This window comes from Crinia signifera, chromosome 4 (assembly GCF_055691185.1).
Source record: "Crinia signifera chromosome 4, ASM5569118v1, whole genome shotgun sequence".
In the NCBI taxonomy this organism is placed as follows: domain Eukaryota; kingdom Metazoa; phylum Chordata; class Amphibia; order Anura; family Myobatrachidae; genus Crinia; species Crinia signifera.
In genome coordinates, this window is record NC_139220.1 from 302,686,379 (window position 1) to 302,709,503 (window position 23,125).

The 23,125-nt window shown below is 43.8% G+C and overlaps 1 protein-coding gene across 7 annotated transcripts in view; it reads left to right on the top strand.

The window, feature by feature from the left end:
* LOC146075765 (uncharacterized) overlaps nucleotides 1-22,468 on the top strand; it is a 55,277-nt gene extending 32,809 nt beyond the window's left edge. For 2 of the 7 annotated variants that reach the window (XM_083185355.1, XM_083185357.1), the window contains exons 2-3: nucleotides 5,606-5,706; nucleotides 18,427-22,468. In XM_083185355.1, the coding sequence (XP_083041481.1) occupies nucleotides 18,570-19,355 (786 nt within the window). In that variant the 5' untranslated portion in view covers nucleotides 5,606-5,706; nucleotides 18,427-18,569 and the 3' untranslated portion in view covers nucleotides 19,356-22,468. Of the gene's footprint in view, nucleotides 1-2,716; nucleotides 3,971-5,605; nucleotides 8,824-18,426 lie in introns of those variants that run through there. The other 5 variants (XM_083185352.1, XM_083185354.1, XM_083185356.1 and 2 more) reach the window with 3 other exon arrangements.
* The last annotated feature ends 657 nt before the right edge of the window (nucleotides 22,469-23,125 follow it).

Below are 23,125 nucleotides of genomic sequence, written 5' to 3' on the forward strand. Positions count from 1 at the left end.
CCAACCCAATGACAAGTCCTGGCTAGTTGCTGGATGGCTAAGTCCATCTACACCGGGGCATCCCAGATACAAGAGGGCATATTGGGGGATATACCTGTGGCACAAGTTGGGGAAAAACTGCGACACATACAGGACACTGCCAAGGTGCTCTGTGAAGCACAGAAGGAGCTGGGTGCTATTAATGCACTTAATTCTGCTATGGCAGTGTCGTCCCGCAGGTCTCTGGCTGCATCAATGGGTTGCAGATGTAGACTCGAAATGCAGTGTATTCCCTATTCAGGTGATAGGCTCATTGGTAGTGAGCTGGATGATATGATTTCGAAAGCTATGGCGGGTAAATGAACCTTTCTCCCACCTGGAACCACATAGGTTTGATTGTGTTTTTTCGGGAAATAGCCAACAGTTCTTTCGGTCTAATAGATTGCGGTCTAAGGCCAGAGGCGCTTCCAATGCCAACAGAGGCACGCATGGTTCAGGAAGGCTACAGCATCGGGAGCTCAGGACTGTAACTTCAAATCAGCTCCTCCAAAAGCCTCAGCATGATGGCGTTCACCCACACCGAGACACACTTGAGGTGGGGGATTGGCTGTTACACTTCAGTCAGACTGGAAGCCTCGTGCCTAGATTCCTAGGTCAGGGATCTTATTTCTCAAGGTTACAAACTGGAGTTCAACAGGCCTCCATCCCAGAGATACTTCTGGTCTGGTCTCCCAGCAGCAGAGGAGGATCAGGTGATTCTTTTAACGGGCAATTAAAAATTTGGTCCAGTCCCATGTGATTGTGCCCATGCCTCTACAGGAATGAGGTCTGGGGTATTACTCAAACCTGTTTGTATTACCCAAACCAGATGGTTCAGTAAACTCGATCTTGAACCTGGTCTTGAACCCTTACCTGAAGGTGTTCGCTCTCTGATTCCATCCTGAATTTGGTGATAGCAGGTTTGGAAAAGGCGGAATTTCTTGCTTCTGTAGATGTAAAGGATACCTACCTTCGCATTCCTATTTGGCCTCCTCACCAGTCATACCAAAATATTCACCCTACTAGATGAACATTACCAATTCCAGCAATTAAGACCACACAGTGTGGTCTTAATTGTCCACCAAGTGATACACCTGCGTCCCATTTCTCCTGCACACAGCAAGTTTCATTCTTCTGCGCTGGTTGTTTCCCACCTACCCTTGCTTGAATCTATCTGTTTGGAGGATTGATGGTCTCCGGGGAAACTGATCCAGCTGCAAACTCGATATAGCGCCAGTTACAGATCAAAGTTTTTTTTGTATAGTATTACCAATTCCAGGCCCTACACTTCGGTCTGTGTATCTTCACAAAGGTGATGGCGGAGATGATGTTCCTGCTCAGAACACGGGATCAACATTGTCCCGTATCTGGATGACCTACTCATAAAAGCTCAGTTGGAGGAGACACTGTTGCAAGCAATAAATCTCACTATGTAGGTGCTGTCACGTCACAGCTAGATTCTGAATTTGCCAAAGTCCTTGTTGGTACGGTGTGACGTATCCTGTTCCAGGGAATGATCCTGGACATTGTGGAACAAAAGGCATTCCTTCCTGTGGACAAGGTGGTGGCACTTCACTGGTTAGTCAAGGAAGTTCTTGCTCTGATCAAAATATATCGGTCCATCTGTGTATCAGATTACTGGGCAAGATGGTGGCCTCGTTCGAGGCTATTCAATATGGAAGGTTCCATTCTAGAACCTTTCAACTGTACTTCTTGAGCAAGTGGTCAGGGTCTCACCTCCACTTGCACAAGAAGATACAGCTGTCAATCCAGTGGTGGCTTCAGTCCCCCAACCTGACGGCGGGCCGGAGTTATGGTATTCAGGACTACTCACGACGGACACCAACGTAATGGGCTGGAGGGCAGTGGTGCAAGGGGTTCAGTGGAACTCGTGGGAAACTCCATTACACATCAACATTTTAAGTTGGGAGCAGTGTACAATGCTCTGCTGCAAGCCTATCCATTGCTCCAGGACCAAGCTGTGTAGGTACAGTCGGACAACGCAACGACTGTTGTACATATAAACCATCAAGGAGGAAAGAAGAGCAGAGTGTCCAAGATTCTCTTGTGGGCAGAACAGCACGCAAGGGCGATCTCTGCCATATTTATCCCAGGAGTGGACAACTGGGAAGTGGATTTCCTCAGTCAACACAACCTCCATCCCTGGGAGTGGGGCCTGAACCCCCAGGTGTTTGCTCAGATTGTAGATCTGTGGGGAACTCCATAGATAGACTTGATGGCGTCCAGGCTCAACAAAAAACTCACCAGATACTGTTCAAGGACCAGGGATCCACAGTCGGTCGGTGACTGCCCTGATGGCACGCTGGTCGTACTGATTAGTGTATCTGTTCCCTCTGATTCCCTTACTCGCAAGGGTGCTAAAAATTATTGGAAGCCAAGGAGTGGAGGCGATACTGGTGGCACAAGACTGGCCTTGAAGGGTGTGGTATGTGGATCTATAGGCCATAATAGTCGAGGATCCCAGAAAAGATCTACTCCTGCAAGGCCCATTAGTCTACCAGGACTTAGGGTTGCTTTGTTTAACGGCTTGGAGGTTGATTGGCAGATTCTAGCACAGAAGGGCCTTCATGCCTCAGTGATTTCCACAACGACCCAAGCTAGGAAGCTGGTGATGGCGTCACATTATCACCATATATGGAGATTATATGTTGCCTGGTGTGTGAGACATTTCCACCTGCTGATAAGCTGGACTGTTTCCTGCAGTTTTTGTAGGCTGGTCTGAATTTGGGCCTGGGTTCTTTAAAGGTTCAGATTTTGGCTTTGTCTGTTTTCTTCCAGAAGATGTTGGCAGTTATGCCTGAAGTTCAGACATTTCTCCAAGGTGTTCTCCGTATATAGCCTTACTTTGTGCCGCCTACGGCACCCTGGGACCTGGCTGTAGTGTTCACTTTTCTGCAGTCCTCATGGTTTCAGCCTCTGGAAACGACTGAGGTAAAGTACCTCACATGGAAGACTGTAGTGTTGTTGGCCCTAGCCTCTGCTGGGGGCGTGTCAGAATTAGAAGTATTGTCGTGTAAAAGCCTGTATCTCGTCTTTAATTAAGACAGGGAGGAGCTTAGAGCGAGACAACAGTTTCTGCTGTTGGTGGTATCGGCGTTCCACCTCAACCAGCCTATTGTGGTTCTGTCTAGCACTGCTCATCCTGGAATCGCTGAAAGCATATGTCAAAAGGGTAGGCTCAGTTTCGCAAGACGTGGTTTCTTTGTGCTTTATGATGCGCAAAAGAAGGTTTGTCTTGCTTCTAAGCAGTCCATTGGCCGTTTGATTCGAACGATACAACAAGCTTATGTTGCAGTTTTCTTGACTGTTCCTGATTTGGTGACTGCTCATTCAACAAGAGCGCGGTCAGGACAACATAAATTTGTAAACTTATACAAGTTTGACGCTCTGGCCAAAGAAGATGCTCAGTTTGGGCAGGCGGTGCTGCAGAAGTCTCCACACATTCCCGCCTATTCTGGAAACTCTGGGACATCCCCATCGTATTGAGACCCCAGTATCCCGTATGGATGATAGAGAAAATAGGACTTTAATTACCTTCCGGTAAATCCTCTGTGCAGTCTTTTTTGCAACATTTTCTCAATTATCTGGTTGTAGTTATTTTGTCTTTTTTTTTGTCACCATTTTGACTACAGTTAAAAGCAAATAAAAATAACAACATGTTATGTTTCCAGTCCTCCTGGTTATGGTTGTTGAGGTGTGCTTGTATGAAACTCGCCACTTATTACATCTCACACATTCTTTTATCAAGTATGTTCATCCTCCTTCGGGCACAGTTTTACCTTAACTTTTTTGTGGGTGAGGATATAGAGGGGAGGAGCCAGTACACCCTGCTGAAGATTTTGTATGTGCCTGTCACCTGTGGCGGACCCTCTATTTCCCATCATATTGAGACCACAGTATCCCATATGGACTACAAGAAAAGGATTTACAGGTAGGTAATTAAAATCCTATTTTTATCTACAACCAATTCTACTGTATAGATTGTATCTACTGTAGGCAGATATTTCTGTAATGCACATCTCATTGGAAATGGAAGCCCAACAGTTTGGAAACCTACATTAATATATAAACATAAAGGGAAAATTTGGCCAAAACCCTGAATTGCTACTTTCAGACTTTGACCACATTTTCCTTATGTACTAAGCCCAGACAAAATGGTGCATTGATGTTGTGGATAGTGCCAGGTTTTGGTGATATTACCTTTTTAGAGCAGCATATTCAGACTTTGACCATATTTCCCGTATGTACTAAGCCCAGGAACCTGGGGTGTTGGTGTGGTGGGTAGCCCCAGGTTTTGCTGCCATTACCCTATAGCAGCATATGGACTTCTTTCAGCATTTTCCCCTAAGAGTGATCTGATTTGGATCCCCCAGCGGCCAGAACTCCCTTTGGCCCATGCATGTGAAGATGGACTCACTATGCCACAACCAGGAAGTCCAGATATTGCAAAGGACAACTTTTATAGGGAGGCTTTTCCTTTTGATGTACCTCGCATTTGTTAAATGTATGTGATGGGTGGTTGTGTGTATCGCCCGATGCGAAGTACATACTGCCCACTGTGTCATATTAGCATATACACCATGTTACTTATACCTCTTTGCTACTAGCAAAAATAACCCGGGTCATTGCTTGGGAACGAGCATCAACCCGGGTTTTTTGCCAGTGGAAATGCAAAATCTTTGGACTCCAACCCAGGTCGTTACCTGGGTTGGACCTGGGACGCTCCCGGGTCCAGGGGCAGTGGAAACTGGTAACTCCTTTTTTTAATGCGACCTGGGTCCTGTACACTGCAATGTAAAGATGCTGCTGGGAGGGGTCCTTATCAGTACTTATGTAGTATCTGGGCTACCGATTTTTCTGATTGTATGCCTTACCTTAAGGCATACAATCAGATGCGATTCAACGCGATTTTCGGGAAAATCGCATCCGATATCGCATGCGATGCAATTTTGCATAGGATTCAATGTTATTAAGGTCCTGTTCATTTCCCCACTATCCAAGTGGGCATGAAGTTGGATATAAACCTGTGGCAAGCGTAGCGAGCCACCGAGCCCGAAGCATGGAGAGCGGACGCAGATTTCTTAAAGTATTCTGTGTCCCCTCGCGGGTCTCGCCACTCTTCGGTGGCTCGCTACAGGTTTATATCCAACTCCATGCCCACTTGGATAGTGGGGAAAGGAAAAGGACCCCTTTTTCCCATTGAATTCTATGTTAAAATGGACTCAGACCATTTTAACATTGAATCCTATAGAAAAATCGGGACATGCGATGCTACCGATCCGACCCGATTTCTAAATCGGACACCCAGATACTACATAAGTATCTCCCAAAGCCAGCCCGAACCGCCTCCCGATTACGTCACCCGTCTGGCTTTATGCCGGGTCGTGAGACAAGTGGGAAACGGTCAGCAAGCCAGTTCACACCCGGGCACAAAATCCCAGGTGCGACCCGGCTTGTCTAGTGTTAAAGGGATATTATATAATATAACATTTCTATCATAAAGTTAGGTTTGCATCTGTTATCATCAGGAGTTTAAATGTTAAAAAAAAAATATTTGTTTTTGCAGGTGAATTGTGAAAGGAAAATTTGTTCTCTGATCAAGCCAACTATAAAGACATCATTTGTTAAGCCTCTGGAGGGTTCACAAAAGCTACTTTAATTTGGAGGGTAGGCGAAACCTTCTATAACTAAGTTGTTGCTAATCTAAGAAATGCGTATTAAAAGAGAGAAGAAACATCCGTGCTCAGAGTGTGATATACGCTTTGTATTCAAATCACAACTTCTCCTACATCAGAGGATTCACACAGGAGAGAAACTGTTCACTTGCTCTGAATGCAGCAAGTGTTTTACCCGGAAGTTGAGTCTTGACAGACATCGGATGACTCACACAGGAGAGAACCCCTTTAAATGCTCTGAATGCAGTAGGCGTTTTAACAGAAAGCATGAACTTATTATACATCAGATGAGTCACACAGGAGAGAAACCGTTTGCATGCTCTGAATGTAGCAAGTGCTATACTAGAAAGCCGCAACTTGATATACATGAGAGGAGTCACACAGGAGTGAAACCATTTGCATGTTCTGAATGTAGCAAGGGTTTTGCACAGGTATCGCATCTTATTACTCATCGGAGGATTCACACAGGAGAGAAGCCATTTGAATGCGCTGAATGTGGAAAATGTTTCTCAGAGAAGCAACAACTTTCTGTACATCAGAGGAGGCACACAGGAGAGAAAGCATTTAAATGCTCTGAATGTAACAGGTGTTTTGCCCAGAAGTACCAGCTGCAGAGACATCAGATGATTCACACAGGAGAGAAACCATTTACATGCTCTGAATGCAACATGTGTTTTATCAGAAAGCAACAGCTTATTAGTCATGAGAGAGTTCACACAAGAGAAAAACCATTTACATGTTCTCAATGCAGCATGTGTTTTTCAGAAAGGTCAAATATGCTTAGACATCAGAAGACCCACACAGGAGCAAAGCCATTTAAATGTAATGAGTGCGGCAAGTGTTATACCCTTAAAGCAAATCTATTTAGACATCAGAGGAATCACAAAGTGAAACGATTCAAATGCACTGAATGCAGCAAGTGTTTTACCAAGAAGAGAACATTTAATGCTCACTTGAGGAGTCACGCTGATGCTTTGAATGTGGCTTAAATTAACTTGTATCATGACAATGGGCCTGATTTCTGGTATGGGAGCATAGTATGAGCCGATAACTGTGCACCTAGACAATACATTTTTGCCAAGGTGCAAGGTTACTTTGTTTTTATGGGGTTTTTTTTGCTGTTCTCTATGCCAGTGGTTCCCAAACTGTGTGCCTAGGCACCCTGGGGTGCCTCAGGACACTTGCAGGGTGCCTTGGGTTGGTGGACCAAGATCAATTCATATTATTTATGGTCAATGTACCAGGCAAAACCAGTGCTTGTGGCTGCCAATCATAATATATGTGGACAAACAGAAGCAAATCCTGTCCCTCACCAGATAACTGTGACATTTACACACAATGCACTTAATTTAAAAAAAAAAATTCTGAATTTCTCGATAAGAAGCATTTGGCCTAGGGGTGCCTTGAAAATATTTTGATGCTCTATGGTGCCGTGATTCAAAAAAGTTTGGGAACCACTGCTCTTTGCTCTAAATTACCCTCAATTTGATTGGTTGATATGGGCTACATCCCATCTTCAAAAGAACTCCCATTTTAGCAAATTTTACCACTGTGTCTGAGCACCTGCAGTAGCAATACACATAAAGCCGGGTATTCGATTAGCTGCAGAAATGTGGAAAATTTTCCCACACAAACTTTATGCTGATATCTCCTACAAAAGTGGAAAAAATGGCTTTTCACCATAATGTGCGCTCCCGTTTTTTAACCTATACTAAAAAAAAATCATGAAAACCGGATCCATGTAATAATTCATAATAATGCATTCAAAACCAGTGAAAATGCTAAACTATCATTTACATGCTCTCATTTAATCTGGAGTACATAAAAATAGGTATAAGTATATATTTGGGTCATTTTAAGGTGCGTCAAAGTGAGTACAATGTCCTTACGATGGGTTTCTCAGAGGTTCTGGCCCAAATTCCTACATTTGTACGTTAAAATAGGGCTTTTGCACTAGTTACGCCTGCTCAGAGTAGGTGAAATGAAATTTGCAATAAAGCATATGGAAAATTTCCACAGGCAAATGATTGTATCAAGGTTTTATGCTACTGGTGAAAATGTGGGTGTGTGGGGAGCAAAAGCAGGTTTTCACGGATTATTGGATACGCCCTTACAGTCCCACGCCAAAGCTGTTGCTCAGATACCCAAACCTGAAACAAGTGGGCACTCGCTGCCATCAAGAAGAGTATTGTAATAGCGCTCTTGTGATCGCCAGATACTTATATCACACTTTAACAGTTATTACGCATATATAGCATGGGCCGCCTCAGGCATGTGATGTCATAGAGCACAGCGATAATGCTGAGAAATTTGTTACATTTATTGAGAAAATATCTCTAGGGTTCAGTTACAAAGCAAAAAAACAAGACCTAGAGTTTGGAAATGCACATATTGACTTCATGTAAAGTAAAAAGAATAAAAAGCCAGAATTCTAAATTGAGGTTTAGGTGATCATCATGGGTGAAAGCACATGTAGATTTGGAGCAGAAGATTGGACCACTCTTAAGGGGTGTATACATGCTTCAATTTTGAAATCGAACGGGTATTTTAAGACTCTTTCGATCTGCATTCGATTTGATGCACGCTCCCGGTTTTTTGTACATCGAAAAGAAAATGCAGACAAGGAAGTATCGAATTCAATCGAGTAAATTTAAATGTGTGCAGTGTGCCTTGAATGCAAATCGAATTCGATATCGAATGCAAAAGTGTAGATTGAATGGAAAGCAAAGGCCAAATCAAAACACACCTTTAGAACTAAGCAACTCCTTTTGTAGAGTGAGTGAGTTTCTGGTCCTCCTAGTGCCACAACTGCTCTGTCCCAACAGCCTCCACCTATTCCAGGCTGCCTGCTGATCGCATTGCATGCAATGCAATTTTGGGTACTTGTATAGTTTCAAAGAACAGAAGACCAGCGCTATATGAATATGGCGAGAATATTAAATAAAAATAAATAAGTTGATCAAATAAATAACCGTATTCCTAACGGTGCTGCTGTCTTGTTTAGGGCATGCTCAGTGCCACAATGGAAGGAAAAGACAGAAAGAAAACAAAAAAAATATGCGCAGAGCTGGAATACTTTAAAATAATATGACTTTAATTACTAAATAGAAGCACAATAGTATAATACGCTGATCTGCTAATAGGTGGCCACTCTAAAATCATAACACAATACACAATAAAACACAGATAAAATAAATTAGTACAACATGATAATGCTTAATGTTATGTAAAGTGCCCTTCAAGCAGATAGTTGGTAGCGTCTTTATATGGCAATTCATGCAAAAAAAAAAAAAAACTCTATGATTATAAGCTTATGGTTAGTTGTTTTTCATTGCCAAAAGATATAAGCAATTCATATGGGTGCATAGGGATACCGGCTTAATCCTCTAAGAAGCTTGTTAAAAGTTAATAGGTTAAGGCAATTGCTGTTCATAGTAAGCCTTATGGTTAATTTTGCTGAACGTTCTGTGTCTCTTATGCACTGTACACACTCTCTCTGAAGAAGCCACTGAGGCTAACAGCAGGTAGGGAAATGCGTAAGAGACCCAGGCATCCATCTATTATATGCATTTCAGGATTATAATCTTCAATAATCCAACCTCATTGGTGTTTCACTCTGGATAAAGTTGCCCTACAGACATTCAGCTTCAGCAACTGGAAGGCACAAGAGAATATCCTTCTAAAGGTTGCAAGGTACTTTTTTTATTTCACCTACATGCAGCAGGAGCCACTGCAGTCATTACATGTGGGGATAGAGTAGGTGTACTGGAGGAGTGGCACTTTAAGAAAACTTTACTGCTGCAGGCTCCTCCCTCCTCTATCCCCACCCAGACCCCAGTCTTAGAAAAAGTGCCCGGAGGAGTAGGTTCTCTGGGCCTATTCTCCTCAGGGAGTTAGGTCTTTTTTACTTTTATTTTTACCTTTTTCTTTTGAAAATATTTTTATTTTGACTGCTGATCACAGGCAGACTCCTCCGCAGGGTCTGCCTGCTCCGAGGGACCTGGAGGGGTGCTGGTCGCCACTGCCCGCAGTGCGCCTTCTATGCACCCGGCCACCGGTGCCACCGCATCGGGGACCCGCCGCAGCTGCACGCGGCTCGCGTTACGGGTCCAAGGCCTGGCCACTGCTCCAGGGATGAAGGCAGCATCGCTGCAGGTAAGCGGCGCTGTGCGCCGAAATGTGGCCTGAGACGGGCGGGCGCACCCGTTCTCAATGATTCAGCAGCCTGTAGTCTGACGGCCGCCATTTTGGGGAGCGTCAGTGGGGACAGCATCAGAGCGGAGGCTGTACACAGCGCTCCGCTCTAGTAAAACTACGCGCCGGAGGGAGAGGGAGGGCTTAGGTGACGTCAGCAAGAGACGCCCTTTCTTTCTCTCCTCTCTCCCTGCTGCCGGCGCCATTGCTGTACCTCCGCAAGGCTGATCTGAGGACATCGTGTACAGCGCTCCAGCGCACGCACTGCAGTCCAGCGCCCCCCTTACCCACTACAGAGCAGGTCTGTAAGTTACTGGGGGATTATTTTTTGTGCACAGTTTACAGAGATTGTGCATAATCTCTGATACAAGGGCGGAAGGCTCCCCCTCCCTATCCTAGCTCAGCTCCGCTGTTTTAGGAATAGTATCTGTTGCTTTACAAGTCTGTGCATTCTTGTATATTGTGTCTGTGTGTGTGTGTGTGTGATTTTATAACTAATCTCATACACTGACAGTATGGCAGGAAAAGCTGCCTCCAAGGCTGCCCTTAAGGTTTTTACATGTAAAACCTGTAAGGAGCAGTTCACCCAGCATATAAAGGGTGTTTCATTGTGTGAATCTTGCTATAAGGCAGAGCACACACAGGAAGTGGAACCTCAGACACAGTCTTCTCAGTCAGAATCTTCTGAGCCTTTACTACAGAATGTGTTGGCTGGATTGGCTGCAGAATTAGCTGCTTCCAGGAAGGACAGGGAGAGATTTCATGCTCACCTGTCCATTATGGGTTCTACTGAACCAGCCTGGGTTAAGACGCTTATGCAATCTGTGGCCTCTGGGTCCAACCCTGTAGCTGGGCCTTCACGGCCTTCACAAAAGCGTCCCAGATCTCCCATAGGTCTATTACAGGATGATAATGATACTGATGGGGAGGACGATGTGGATCTGCTTCAGGTAGATGAACCTGAATTCATTCAGGATGAGGCGCTACAGCGTGATGATCCTCAGGGGGTAGAGGGCCTGATTCAGGCTGTTCGCACCACACTTAATTTGGTTGAGGACGATACTCCGGTTCCTTTGTCCTTATTTGGGCGGACACAAAAACAGCAGGTTACCTTCCCTGATTCGGCTGAATTAGACAGACCTCTCTTAAATGTATGGAAAACGCCAGACAGAAAATTCCAATTGTCTAGGCGCATGAAGTTACTTTATCCTTTTTCTCAAGAATCTAGAGAAAAATGGGAGACTCCGCCTCCAGCTGATGTCTCGCTGTCCAGGCTCTCCAAGCGGACCACGCTTCCAGTTCCGGCGGCAGTGGCTCTAAAGGAGGCCCCTGATCGCCGTCTTGAGACAACGGTAAAAACTATTTATACCACGGCAGGGGTCTTACTCAGACCAGCCTTAGCTTCAGCCTGGGTCAGTAAGGCCATGGAGAAATGGTCTGAAGAGCTTGCGTTGGGTTTACAGAGCGGTAGGCCCCGTGACGAACTGCTACAGCTGGCTCTGTATGTTAAAGATGCAGCTGTCTATACAGGAGAAGCTGCTTCAGATGTAGCTGAGTTGGGTGCTAAAATCTCAGCTTCAGCGGTATTGGCCAGACGTACTATCTGGTTAAGATCTTGGCAGGCGGAGGCCGACATAAAAAAGGCAGTAGAAGCTTTGCCTTATGCGGGAGATATGTTGTTTGGGCCTGAGCTTGACAAGCTCATTGCTCAAGCTACCGGAGGTAAGTCTACCTTCCTCCCTTCGGCCACTCCCCCACCGAAGAGACAATTTACACCGTCCTTTCGGGCTTTTAGAGGGGGCGCCTCATTCAGAGGACGTGCCAGGGGAGGTTTTTCGTCCTTTCGAGGACGCAGAGGCAGAGGTGGCAGAGGAGCCACAACCGCAGTTACCTCTACCCGTCGTGCAGAAACCAAGGTTGCAGACAAACCTGTGGCATGACGGGCTTCCCGCCCATTTGGGGGATCCCAAGGTGGGCGCAAGGTTATCCCTCTTCGAGAACGTCTGGAGGTCTCACTGTCGAGACAGTTGGGTGCTTCAGATTGTGGAACACGGGTACAAACTGGAGTTTGTTCAGGCTCCGCCGAACAGGTTTTTTACAACAGGCCTACCTGCTTTAGTAACAACACAAGCAGCTTTGGTCAACTCCATTCAAAGTTTTTTACAAGCAGGGGTCATTATACCTGTCCCCAAAGCTCAGGAAAAGCTGGGTTATTACTCAAGTCTTTTTCTAGTACCGAAGCCGGACGGTTCGGTAAGGCCCATTCTCAATCTGAAGCACCTCAACGATTACATCGTGTACCACAGGTTCAAGATGGAATCTATAAGGTCAGTCATTGCAAGCCTGGAGCCAAGGGAGTTTCTCTTATCACTGGACATAAAGGATGCCTATTTGCATATTCCGATTTGGGAACCACACCATCGGTTCCTCAGGTTTGCGATTCGCAATCAGCATTACCAGTTCAGAGCACTCCCTTTCGGTCTTTCATCAGCTCCAAGAACCTTCACAAAGGTTATGGCTTGCATGATATCAGCCCTTCGGATTCAGGGGATAACGATTGTGCCCTATCTGGACGATCTTCTCCTGAAAGCATCCTCTCCACAAAAACTACAACAGGATGCCCGGACTACCTGCAACTTCCTGGTTCAGAATGGTTGGATCCTGAATTTCAAAAAGTCTCAGCTGGAACCAACACAGAAGATATTGTTTCTGGGTCTGTTGTTCGACACTGTCCAGGAAAGGGTTTTTCTGCCATTATCCAAGGTCACAGTCATCCAGCAGAGGGTTCGTCAGGTCCTGACGCCTCGCAGAGTATCGGTGCATTTGTGCACCAAGCTGTTAGGCCTGATGGTGGCAGCCTTCGAGGCCCTATCTTACGGAAGGTTTCATTCCAGGACCTTTCAAGGCAATCTTCTAGCTCAATGGTCGGGATCCCATCTTCAAATCCACAAGACCATTGTTCTGTCCAAGGAAGCTCGACTCTCTCTTCAGTGGTGGCTGAATACATCCAACCTTACCAAGGGTCGCTCCTTCCAGTCTCAGGTCTGGACTATGGTGACCACAGATGCCAGCCTTCGGGGTTGGGGTGCGGTCACGCTGGGTCGCACCTTCCAGGGTCTTTGGACCAGCCAGGAAGCCCGCTTACCCATAAACATCTTGGAGTTACGGGCTATCAGGTTGGCACTGGCACAGGCCCACCCCCTTCTTGTCGGTTTGCCGGTAAGGATACAGTCGGACAACATCACGGCAGTATCCTATATCAACCGACAAGGGGGCACCAGGAGCAGGACAGCCATGCGGGAAGTCCGCCCGATTCTGTCCTGGGCAGAAACATACACCACCGGTTTCTCCGCAGTCTTTATTCCAGGAGTGGAAAATTGGGAGGCGGATTACCTCAGCAGGCAGGACCTCCACCCGGGAGAGTGGGGTCTTCATCCGGAGGTTTTCCAACAGCTGGTTCAGAGATGGGGGATGCCACAGATAGATCTCATGGCATCCAGACTGAATCACAAACTTCCCCAGTATTGTGCAAGGGCTCAGGATCCAGCGGCTGCGGCAGTGGATGCCCTCTCCATTCCCTGGGACTTCGACCTGGTATATCTCTTCCCTCCTATTCCGTTACTTCAAAAGGTACTCAAACGGATAAAGAGGGGAGCAGCAGAAGTCATCTTAATCGCTCCAGATTGGCCCAGGCGTCCGTGGTACTCCGACCTCAGGGACCTGATGGTGGAGGAACCTTGGCGCCTGCCGCTGCGAGAAGACCTGCTGCAGCAAGGTCCATTCGTCTACCAAAACTTGCCTCGTCTACGTTTGACGGCGTGGCGGTTGAGGCCGAACTTTTGAAGAGAAGAGGTATACCAGGAACGGTCATTCCTACAATGCTTAAGGCAAGGAAGGATGTAACAGCGTCTCACTACCATAGAATATGGAAGTCATACATCCGCTGGTGCGAGGCTAGGAAGGTGCCTAAGGCAATCTTTTCTCTGGCTAGACTTCTTGAATTCCTGCAGGCGGGACTTGCATCAGGTTTGAAGCTTGCTTCTCTCAAGGTCCAGGTTTCAGCCCTCTCAGTATTCTTCCATCGCAGGATAGCGCTGATTCCTGAGGTACAAACCTTTTTTAAAGGAGTACTTCGACTTCAACCACCGTTCACTGCTCCTACGGAACCATGGAATTTAGTGGTGGTTCTAGAGTTTTTGAAGTCAGATGTTTTTGAGCCACTGGACACCTCGGATCTCAAATTTCTGACTTGGAAGACGGTGATGCTGCTGGCTTTGGCCTCAGCACGTAGGGTTTCTGAATTAGGAGCCCTATCGTGTAAGTCTCCTTTCCTTACCTTTTACAGGGACAGGGCTGAACTACGTACTAGCAGGAATTTCCTTCCTAAGGTGGTTTCTGCATTTCATGTAAACCAGCCTATTGTTGTACCAGTTCTTCAGGGTGAAGATGCTTCTCTGGATGTAGTCAGAGCCTTACAGGTTTATGTTAGGCGAACCCAACATCTAAGGAAATCTGACAGCCTTTTTGTGCTCTACGATGCACTTAAGAGAGGTTGGCCTGCGACAAAAAGGACTTTGGCAAGATGGATTTGCTGTACAATTAGGGAAGCCTACTTGTATGCACAAAAGAAGGTACCATCGGGAGTGTCAGCGCACTCCACGAGGTCAGTAAGTACTTCTTGGGCCATGGCGAGAGGTGTCTCCTTGACACAAGTGTGCAAAGCGGCTACCTGGTCGGGATCTAGCACGTTTGCAAAGTTTTATCGGTTTGATACCTTCGCCAGCTCGGCTACGGCTTTTAGTAGGGCAGTGTTACAGGAGCCCCAGAGCTCTCCCGCCCGGACTTAAAAGCTTGGGTATGTATCCCCACATGTAATGACTGCAGTGGCTCCTGCTGCATGTAGGTGAAATAAGGAATTTGGTACTTACCGATAATTCCCTTTCACCGAATCAGCAGGAGACACTGCACGCCCACCCAGCACTGGTTCTCCTGCCATGATGTTAGTGTGGTTTGTGTGTGTGAAAGATACGTTCTTTCTATTGTTGCAATGTTTGTTGCATAGTTATTATTAGTACATAGGGGTCTTTTCAAAAATCCTATGTGTTATGTTTTGTTAGTATGTTCACGTTATGTGCATTGTCTACTAACTCTGTTTATGTTTTAGCTCCGTTCCCTACCGGGCAGGCCCTGGTCTCTCTTCTCCTCTCGGACACAGTTTTTCTAAGACTGGGGTCTGGGTGGGGATAGAGGAGGGAGGAGCCTGCAGCAGTAAAGTTTTCTTAAAGTGCCACTCCTCCAGTACACCTACTCTATCCCCACATGTAATGACTGCAGTGTCTCCTGCTGATTCGGTGAAAGGGAATTATCGGTAAGTACCAAATTCCTTATTTCTCTGTCTTGCCAGACAGGACTCTAAAATGAACATTCAGCAAAGGAAACCATATGGCTCACCACTAACAACAATTGCTTTAATACTCTAAGAAGCTTGTTAAAAGTTAATAGGTTAAGTCGGTATCCCTATGCACCCACAAGAACTGTTTATGTTTTCTGGCAACAAGAAATAACTAACCAAAGCTACATATCAGATTAATTTTTTAGCATCAATTGCCATATAAAGATGCTACCAACCATCTGCTTGAAGGGCACTTTACATAACCGTAAGCATTATCATGTTGTACTAATTGGTTTATTTAATCTGTATTTTATTGTGTATTGTGTTATGATTTTTTTTTTTCTTTTTCTGTGATATGATTTTATAATAGTGGCCACCTATTAGCTGATCAGCGTAATATACTATTGTGCTTCTATTTTGTAATTAGATTCATGTTATTTTAAAGTATTCCAACTCTGCACAGTTTTGTGTTTTTTTTCTTTTTGTGTAGTTTCACGGTGCCACTGCCCGCTCATCGCAGCGCATCGCATGCGAGCCGATGCAGCACACCACCATCCATGTCAGTCCAAAGCGTGGCGAGTGCTGCAGTACGCATTCTCCTGACTTGTTCATACCCCACTATCCACGTGCGGATTACTTGACTTGTATTCTGCGTTCTGTGCTCGCCACACTTTATAACATCAACTCCACGCCGACGTGGATAGTGGGGTTATGAACAGGTCGGGAGGACGTGTACTGCATCCCCTCGTGGGTCTCGCTGCGCTAGCCACAATTTGGGGTGTCGTTGATGGTGGGGGTGTGCTAAATCGCATCAGATCGCATGCCATTTGCATGTGATGCAATCCGCGGGCAGTGGTGCCGTGAAACACAAGTACCGAAATGTGTGTTGGCTGTTCCGAAAATTTGGCATATGGGACCTCAAATGGAATGTAATAGTTGTACTTTTCGGTAGGATGTTTGATCCCCAACCTGGATAATATTTTATGTCCGGAAAGCTGAATGACAGCTACTGATAAGCTTACACTCTGCCAGCCTGCTTGACTGGTTCCCTACTGAGGAAAGCAAACTTTCCAAGGAAGTTTAACCGTACAATATTCTTAGTTATCATCTTGCCACTTGAATCAGTAAGTAGTTTACACAATGTATACACAGTTTTAAGAATAGCATTTTCTACCAAATATGCATGAAATATAAATTTTGGGAGGAGTATAATAAGTCACATACAGGTATTTCTGTTGCTCTTTTAAATCCAACAATCAAGATATCCAGAATCGGTGGCTTTGAAGAAAGACTATTTCGTCAATATACTCTGATAAATCTCTTATCTATTTTCTGCTACCTTCTTATTTCCCTAATACCATTGATATTTTCAGTACTATTTAATAAAATGGCGCAAGTCAAATTGTGTTTGCCTGAATCTTTTATCAACCAATCATCGTTTATCATCCAATCATATTCTTTACATTTGGTAATTTGCTGGCGGTAGACAGATAATACCTGATATGAGGTTGCTATTGGTTACAGCACATTGTCTATTTTATCTTCATGTTATTAAATAAGCCACACGGAGAGCAAGTTAATTTCCATCCCTAGTAATACAGTTATTTAGTTGGGTAATGCAAACAAACTCCTAAAAGATCACTTATTTTCGCGAACCAAATGATATATATATTTTTTTAATTGGTTTCTCTTGATTTAGAAGAATTTTGAACACAATTTGTGTACAGTATTATATTAATAATGAGGTAATTCCAGCAATAGGCAATTCAAGCTGCTATCATCTAAATGACCTGGCTGCTTTTGTCATCAATGTGAGCCTGCCTGGGCGCTGCTGTCACTGTTAGCGGTGTGCCCAGCACCTACAGTGCTGAGCTTTTCCCGAGCTCTTTAGTTAATGTGACTAGATGCCGTTCACAAGGCATCTATTGAGGCGGTGACTGACGGGCCGGCTTTTTTTAGGGAGCTGCTTAATGGGCAGGGCACATTTTTCCCTATAAAAGTTGGGCAGGGCATGGCACCCTGCTAAAACCGCCTAGCATGAGCACTATATGTATATATTGTCTTCCACTTGTTCCTTTTTCTTCATCAATTTGCATGTGGTGTCCTTTAGGGCTTTTTTGTGGAATAAAAAATGGTATCCTACCCATGTCTCTGGAGGGTTGCTGTTTCTCTCTACACACCTCACACTGATTGGATTGTTTTATATTATTATAAATGCCGTTACCCTGATTCATCTGATTCCAACATAATGACAGCATGTGATACCACCAAGACTAACAATTACTAGGAATATCTATTGGTGCCTCGATTTTTTTTTTTTTTTCTATCTCTGTCTACACCATTCCCCTCTTTCTCAATCTCTCTCCCCTGTACCAAGCCCTTTTCCCCATCTCTCCCATGTCTGTCACCGTCCATTGACTCTTCTGTGCATCTTACATCGTGGTGGAAAGGGTCTGATTCATACCAACTATTATTCCATTCCAACGTGATGATATTTTCTTCTTTTATCTACAACCAGTTCTACTGTGGAGATTGTATATGCTGTAGGCAGATATATTTCTGTATAATGCACATCTGATTGGAAATGGAGGCCCAACAGTTTGGAAACATACATTAATATATAAACATTCATCAGTAATTGGGTGGCTGAAAGGGAAAATGTGCCCAACCCCCTGAATTGCTACTTTCAGATTTTCACCATATTTTTCCATATGTAGTAAGCCCAGTAACCCGGGGCGTTTATGTGGTGGGTAGCGCTATCTTTTGCTGCCATTACGCTGTAGAAGCATATGGACTCCTCTCTGCATTTCTCCCTGTGAGGTATCAGATCCCTACCAGAACCCCCTGTGGCCAGTGCATGTGCTGATTGACTCCCTGCACCACAGCCAGGAAGTCCAGATATTGCAAAGGACAACTTTTATTGGGAGGTTTTTCCTTTTGTGATGTATATCGCATTTGTTAAATGTATGCAATGTACCGCTTGATAAGTACATACTGCCCACTGTTATATTAGCTATGGTATATACGTATACACCATGGTACTTATATAACATAACATTTCTACCTTTTTAAAATTCGCTGTTATTTTCAGGCCTTTAAATGTTAAAAATGTTTTGTTTTTTGCAGGTGAATTGTGAAAAGGACATTAATCTCTGATCTAGACAAGTGAAGACATTTTTTTTTTAAAACCTCTGGAGGGTTCACAAAAGCTACTTTAATTTGTAGGGTAGGTGAAACCTTCTATCACTAAGTTGTTGCTAATCTAAGAAATGAGTATTAAAAGAGAGAAGAAACATCCGTGCTCAGAGTGTGATATACGCTTTGTATTCAAATCACAACTTCGCCTACATCAGAGGATTCACACAGGAGAGAAACTGTTTACTTGTTCTGAATGCAGCAAGAGTTTTACCCGGAAGATGAGTCTTGACAGTCATCAGATGACTCACACAGGAGAGAACCCCTTTAAATGCTCTGAATGCAGCAGGTGTTTTAGCAGAAAGCATGAACTTATTATACATCAGAGGAGTCATACAGGAGAGAAACCGTTTGCATGCTCTGAATGCAGCATGCGCTATATTAGAAAGCACCAACTTATTGTACATCAAAGGCGTCACACAGGAGTGAAACCGTTTATATGTTCTGAGTGTAGCAAGGGTTTTACCCAGGTATCGCATCTTATTACTCATCGGAGGAGTCATACAGGAGAGAAACCATTTGAGTGTTCTGAATGTAGCAAATGTTTCTCAGAGAAGCAACATCTTGCTGTACATCAGAGGGGTCACACAGGAGAGAGAGCATTTAAATGCTCTGAATGTAACAAGTGTTTCGCCCAGAAATCACAGCTTCAAAGACATCAGATGATTCACACCGGAGAGAAACCATTTAAATGCTCTGAGTGCAACATGTGTTTTTCCCAGAAGGCACAGCTTATTAGTCATGAGAGAGTTCACACAAGAGAAAAACCATTTACATGTTCTCAATGCAGCATGTGTTTTTCAGAAAGGTCAAATATGGTTCGACATCAGAAGACCGCACACAGGAGAAAAGACATTTAAATGTAATGAATAAGGCAAGTGTTGTACCCTTAAAGGAAATCAAATTAGACATCAGAGGAATCGCACAGGAGGGAAACCATTCGTGTGCACTGAATGCAGCAAGTATTTTACCTAGAAGAAAACAGTTAATTCTCACTTGAGGAGTCACACTGGTGCTTTGAATGTTGTATAAGTTAACTTGTATCATGTATACAATGGGCTTGCTTCTGATTTGGGAGCATAGTATGAGAAAGCCGACAACTGTGCACCAGACAATACATTTATTTTTGCCAAGGTGCAAAGTTACATTGTGTTTATATTTTTGCTGTCCTTTTATGCTCTTAATAACCCTCAATCTAATTATTATCTAATTATTTGCTATGGGCTATATCCCATCTTCAAAAGAACTCCCATTTTAATAATTTTAACGCTGAGTGTCTGAGCACCTGCAGTAGCAGTACACATAAAGCCTGGTATTCGATTAGCTGCAAAAATGTGGAAAATTTTCCCACAAAAACATTTATGCGGATTTCGCCTGTGGTTTTTTTTTTTTTTTTACCTATCCTAAAACAAATCAAGAAAACAGTATCCATGTAAAAATTCTTGAATTCAAAAACACAGCAAATAAGGAAATCAGCCTGTACCCTTAACAAATGCTAAAATATCGTTTAAATGCTCTTATTAAATCTGGAATACATAAAAATAGGTATAAGTATATATCTGGGTAATTTTTAGGTACCTTAAAGTGCCTACAAGGTCTTTTTGATGGGTGTCCTAGGGGTTTGCACTCAAATTCCCATATTTGTATATTAAAATAAGGCTTTTGCACTAGTTACGCCTGCTCAGAGTAGGTGAAATGAAATTTGCAATTAATCCTATGGAAAATTTCCAACGGCATATGATTGGATCTGGGGTTTTATGCTACTGGTGAAAAAAAAATATTGGTGTGTCGGGAGCAAAAACAGGCTTTCACAGATAATTGTTGGATACACTCACAGTCCAACGCCCAAGCCGGTGCTCAGTTACACAAGCATGAAACAAGTGGGCAGTTGCTGCCATCAAGAAGAGTATTGTAATGGCACTATTGTGATCGCCAGATACTTATATCACACTTAACACCGTTATTAGACATATATATATAGCATGTTCCTCTCCAGGCATATATCATCATACAGCACAAAGAACATAGAAACATAGAATTTGACGGCAGATAAGAACCACTTTGCCCATCTAGTCTGCCCCTTTTTAAATGTTGAGAAATTTGTAATGTTTTTTACAAAAATATCTTTAGGGTTCCGTTACAAAGCAAAAAAACAAGACCTACAGTTAGGAAATGCCCAAATTCATGTAAAGTTAAAAGAATAGAAAGCCAGAATTCTATTAAACTGTGTATTTTACTTCACATGGGATGTTGCTATGGGCAACCAATCAGAAGCTACTTATTTATTTGGCACCCTCTAGAAGATAGTAGACAGGATATGATTGGTTGCCCATGTGAAGAAGAATATACATTTTAGTAATTTTCCCCCAGATTAGTGTGAGTTTCTGGTCCTCTTAGTCCAGGGGTGGGGAACCTCAGGTTGGTAGTTCTCGCGAGATTCCTTTTTAATCAAAATCAGCCGTAGACTGTCAGTCCTAGTCAGCGGCAACCGCCGGAGCGTGGGACTGCTGCAGCAGGACAATTTGTAAGAGAAATTTTTACATATGGCCCCCGAAGGGTTTATTCCCCATACAAACGGCCCTTGGCACAAAAAAGGTTCCCCACCCCTGTCTTAGTCCCACAACCGCTCTGTCCAAACAGCCTCCATCTATTTCAGGCTTAAAAGGACTGCTTTCTTTATCCTCGCAAGATCTTTGTAGATGCAAATTAGGTTGTCTTCAGGGATACCAGTGGTAAATTTACTAAAATGGGACTTATATTAAGGATGGAATGTTGCTCATCGCTACCAATCAGATTCTACTTATTTATAACCTATTAGAAGATAATATAATTTGATTTGTTGCTATGAGGAACATCCCATCTTCAATAGAACTCCCATCTTAAATTTACCCCTAAATGCCTATTAAATGCTTAATAAATGGATGTTGGCTATTCAGAAAATTTGGCATATGGGACCTCAAACGGAATTTAATAGTTGCACCTTTTTGGTAGGATATTTGATACCCAACCTGAATAATATTTTATGTCCGGAAAGGTGAATGACCGGTATTGATAAGCTTACACTCTGCCAGCTTGCTTGTCTGTCCGACGACTTGAACCAGGTCCCCTTCTGAGAAAAGCAAACTTTCCAAAGAAGTTTAACCTTACAATATTCTTAGTTGTCCCTCGCCACTTGGATCAGCAAGTAGTTTACACAATGTAGAGTTTAAGAGTATAATATTCTACCTAATAGATATTCATGAACCAAATGATATTTTTACTTTTTTTATTTGGTTTCTATTGATTTAGAATAATTTTGAACACAATTTGTGTGCAGTGTTATATTGAGAATTCGGTCATTCAAGCAATAGGCAGTTCAAGCTGCCATCATCAAAGTGGGCGAGCCTGGCTGCTTCTGTCATCAATGTTAGTGGGCCTGGCCGCTGCCGTCACTATTAGCGGCGTTCCCAGCACCTACAGAGGTGCTGAGCTCTTTCCCCTAGCACTCTAGTCTATGTGACTAGATGCCGTGCGTAAGGCATCTATTTAGGCGGTGACCGGCATGCCGGCTGTTTCAGCAGGGCACTGCTTAATGGGCAGGGCACATTTTTCCCTATAAAAGTCAGGCATGGTGTCGCACCCTGCTAAAACAGCGTAGCATGAGCACTATATGTATATATATTGTCTTCCACTTGTTTCTTTTCTTCATCAATTTGCATGTGGTGTCCATTAGGGCTTTTTTTGTGTGAAAAAATGGTATCCTACCCATGTCTCCTCAAATTTAATCTGCAATTAAATAAACTGGTTGCTCAGGCTAAACATTATGGAGTGCTGCTGTTTTTCTCTACACACCTTACACTGGATGGTTTTATATAATTATAAATGCTTTTACTCTTATTCATCTGATTCCAACATAATGGCAGCATGTGATACCACCTGTGGTTCTTTATGAAACATTAAAAGACTGTGTAACAATTACTAGTAATATCTATTGTTGCCTTGATTTTATTTTTATCTCTGTCTACACCATTACCCTCTTTCTCCATCTCTCTGTTCCACCCTTTTTCTCTCTCCCCCTGCACCAAGCACTTTTTCCCATCTCTCTCATGTCTGTCACCATCCTTAGACTCTTCTGTGCATCTCTTACATCGTGGTGGAAAGGGTCTGATTCATACCAACTTTTATTACATTCCAACGTGATGATATTTTCTTATTTTATCTATAACCAGTTCTACTGTAGAGATTGTATCTACGTAGGCAGATAGATTTCTCTATATTGCACATCTGATTGGAAATGGAGGCCCAACAGTTTGGAAACCTACATTAATATATAAACATTCATCAGTAATTGGGTGGGATGTCCGAAAGGGAAAATGTGGCCAATCCCCTGAATTGCTACGTTCAGATTTTGAACCTATTTTTCCATATGTACTAAGCCCAGGAACCCGGGGCGTTGATGTTGGTGGGTAGCGCAAGCTTTTGCTTCCATTACCCTATAGCCGCATATGGACTTCTTCTTTCAGCATTTTTCCCTGGGAGGGATCTGATCAGATCCCTTCCAGAACCCCATAGCGCCAGTGCATGTGCTGATTGACTCCCTGTTCCACAACCAGAAAGTCCAGATATTGCAAACGACAACTATTATTGGGGG